We start from the raw sequence: 2,943 nt of genomic DNA, 5'->3' as shown, positions 1-2,943 counted from the left end.
CTATTCTTAAATCTACACATTTTATCCATTATCCACGATGGAACTTGAACCCTTAACCTTTAGCTGAGTGCATCTATCCATCTGCTCTTGATACCCTTAGGCCAATGCCCTTTGGTATATAATTACTTAATTAAAATTTAAAAAAATAAATTATTATGATGATGGTATACTAAATACAAAATGATGTGGTAGTGATGAGAGGTATTTTTCTAATGGTCAATAATGGGTATACCAATTTCCTAAATGATGATTCCAATCTTCTCCTTCACTTGAAATCCCGAGCTTAATCTGATTGGCTCGGGAATCGTATCCAAGATGGTATACCGGGTACTCTTTATTTTTTTTTCTAATTTTTGTAGTTTAGTGCAAAAAAGAAGGATATTTTATTGTACTCATGACAAAAGAATTGTAAAAATATTTTGACTTCTGTAAAAAACCATGGGTCCATCACTGAGTGCAACTAAAGGTCAGATTGTTTTCCTTCTTGCAACTAGATTTATAAATTATAATTTAATGATTTGCTCAAGATATTCTATTTTAAAGATGTGCAATCCAATGAAAGGTCTTTCATGCTCCTGTGATAAAGAAAGTGTGGTTGAGACTTAAAACATGCGATTGATCAGACAAAAAGGCAAGTATAAAGGAAATGCTAGCTTCCCTCATCTTCAAAGAATCCGATCATCGGAGAACTTTACTGACTCATCGGCCAATATACCCTCGCCGGATTCGTCCTGTTTCTTTAAAGAGTCCGGTCAGCCTCCTTAAACTTTACATTTCTTTTATCAACTTACCAGCCATACATTACATCCGCCGGAACCAGAGAGGCAAGTTAACATTGCTACCACCGGAAAATTATCCAAAATCCGGCATCACCTCTCCTGCTAGCTCCGGTTCATGTAAGTCGAACAATGAATCTATTTAAAGTTTAAAAGATCTGGAGTTCTCTATAACAATTTCTTGCTTACAAAGTTGACATTTTGAATCGTCTCTTAAAGCAGTACACAAGTTTCTAGCAATGACATCTGATGATGAAACAAAAGCTGCACCAAAAGAGTCAAAGAGTCCCCCACATGTAAACGATCAGATAGCCTCCCTCGGAAGGAGAAGATTCCGACGAATCAAAAGTGCCCCGCTTGCCAACTCTTTTGTATCGGATTTCAAAACCACCTCCGCACCTCCGCCGCGCCGCAATTCCGTTTTTGACCATTTTTACCCGAATTACTGGAAGATAGGTATCATCTTCTTTGCATATCTAGTTGCAGGTATGGTTTGCTTTCATCTAGTCAGACACCAGATTTCAGGAAAGAAAACAAACAGCATACTCGATGCACTTTATTTCACCATTGTAACGATGACAACAGTCGGGTATGGAGACCTTGTTCCCGCTAGCACTCTCACAATACTTCTCGCCTGTCTTTTTGTTGTCTCCGGCACCTTGATTGTTGGATTGGTTTTAAGTAAAGCAGCAGATCTTTTAGTGGAAAAACAAGAGCGATTACTTGTGAAAGCGTTGCATATGAATGAAACCATTGGTGAAGCAGAAATCCTTAAAAAGATCAAAACTAAGAAAGTGAGAAACAAGTGTATAATCTTGGTGGTGTTTCTTCTGGTACTTATGGCTGCAGGGACAGGAATCTTTATTTATGTTGAGGAATTGGACTTCATTCATGCGTTCTATTGTGTTATTGCGACACTTACTGGACTCGGTTACATAGATAAATGCTTCTCGACAACAGGTGGACGTGTTTTTGCTCTTTTCTGGATCTTGTTGGGTACTATCTATGTAGCTCAGTTGCTCTTTACTTTTGCTCTGTTACATACTGAAAGAAGGCAACGATCGTTGGTCAAATGCGTTCTTAAAAGAAAAACAACGGTTTCTGACCTTGAGGCAGCTGACTTTGACTGTAATGGCGTCGTTGTGTAAGTATATATAGATAACCAGAGTTTTTTAACTTGCATTCTGAAGATGATAAGATTCTGACATGGTGTTTCTATTTTAAATTTTATACAGAGCATCTGAGTTCGTTATATATAAGCTAAAAGAAATGGGGAAGATCAGTGAGGATGACATCACACCTATCATGGATGAGTTTGAAACACTCGATTTTGACAAGACGGGAACGTTGTCTGCCTCTGATCTTGGTCATTAGTTTCTTACATGCATTATGGATATGAAATCACAAGTTCATAATTTGAACTTAATGTTACGACAACAGTGAATGAACGTTTTATAACAGAAACAACAAACGAATACTATATTGAATTGATGTTGGCAAAGAGAGAACAAGTATACGGTGGATGAAAGAAAAAGTGTGCTAAATCAATGTAACACCCCATATTCATTTTTAAAGATAATAAAATATAAAGTTTGTTTATAAAAATAAAAGTGAAAATATATTACTTTTTAGCCAAAGTAGTGTAAAGGAAAGTTGTAGTAGACATGAATACGAACTCGTAGATATAAAGAACATCGAAAACGCAACTCATATAAGAAAGTTACGATTATCCAAAAATAACGAGAAAATAACAACTTCCAAACCAGCACCAGAGGACATTAAATGCCACCAGCCAACCACCCTAACTACCAACCACCGACTCATTGTAGGTTGTCAGGGGTGCGACGCATCCCTTGTCTGGGCACAACACATCCACCAGGAGATCAACCTATAAATAGAGGTTCAAGCCTCTTCCATTCCTAGTAGCATCTCAAATATCTCTTTCTCCCTCTTGAGATCTCAGTCCCTCGTAATTTGATTTCTCGTTCTCGAGTATCATTAGCAAAGCGTTAGAAGTTTTGGAAGGGTCCTGATAAGAGAAGAAAGATTAAGCTTTGAAGTTATGCTCGACGTTTTCCAAGTTATTCAAGTAGGTTACGCTTACTCTTAACTGTAGTTGGATATATTCTTAGTTATTATTATGATGCATGCCAAGTATGAGATTAAC

General features: G+C 37.2%; 1 protein-coding gene across 2 annotated transcripts; it reads left to right on the top strand.

Moving 5' to 3' along the window:
* Window positions 1-540: 540 nt before the first annotated feature.
* LOC145018509 (two-pore potassium channel 1-like) lies at window positions 541-2,263 on the top strand. 2 transcript variants are annotated; one of them, XM_078976388.1, is made up of 3 exons: window positions 541-896; window positions 996-1,920; window positions 2,012-2,263. In XM_078976388.1, exons 1-3 carry the CDS (start codon window positions 647-649, stop codon window positions 2,148-2,150), a joined length of 1,314 nt encoding a protein of 437 aa, XP_078832514.1. In that variant the 5' UTR covers window positions 541-646; the 3' UTR covers window positions 2,151-2,263. The 2 variants fall into 2 exon arrangements, with proteins under 2 accessions (XP_078832514.1, XP_078832515.1); XM_078976389.1 differs by having other exon boundaries at window positions 543-896; window positions 999-1,920.
* Window positions 2,264-2,943: the final 680 nt, after the last annotated feature.

Source organism: Lactuca saligna, chromosome 9 (genome assembly GCF_052625555.1).
Source record: "Lactuca saligna cultivar CGN05327 chromosome 9, ASM5262555v1, whole genome shotgun sequence".
In the NCBI taxonomy this organism is placed as follows: Eukaryota; Viridiplantae; Streptophyta; class Magnoliopsida; order Asterales; family Asteraceae; genus Lactuca; species Lactuca saligna.
This window is presented reverse-complemented; position numbering and strand designations above follow the sequence as displayed.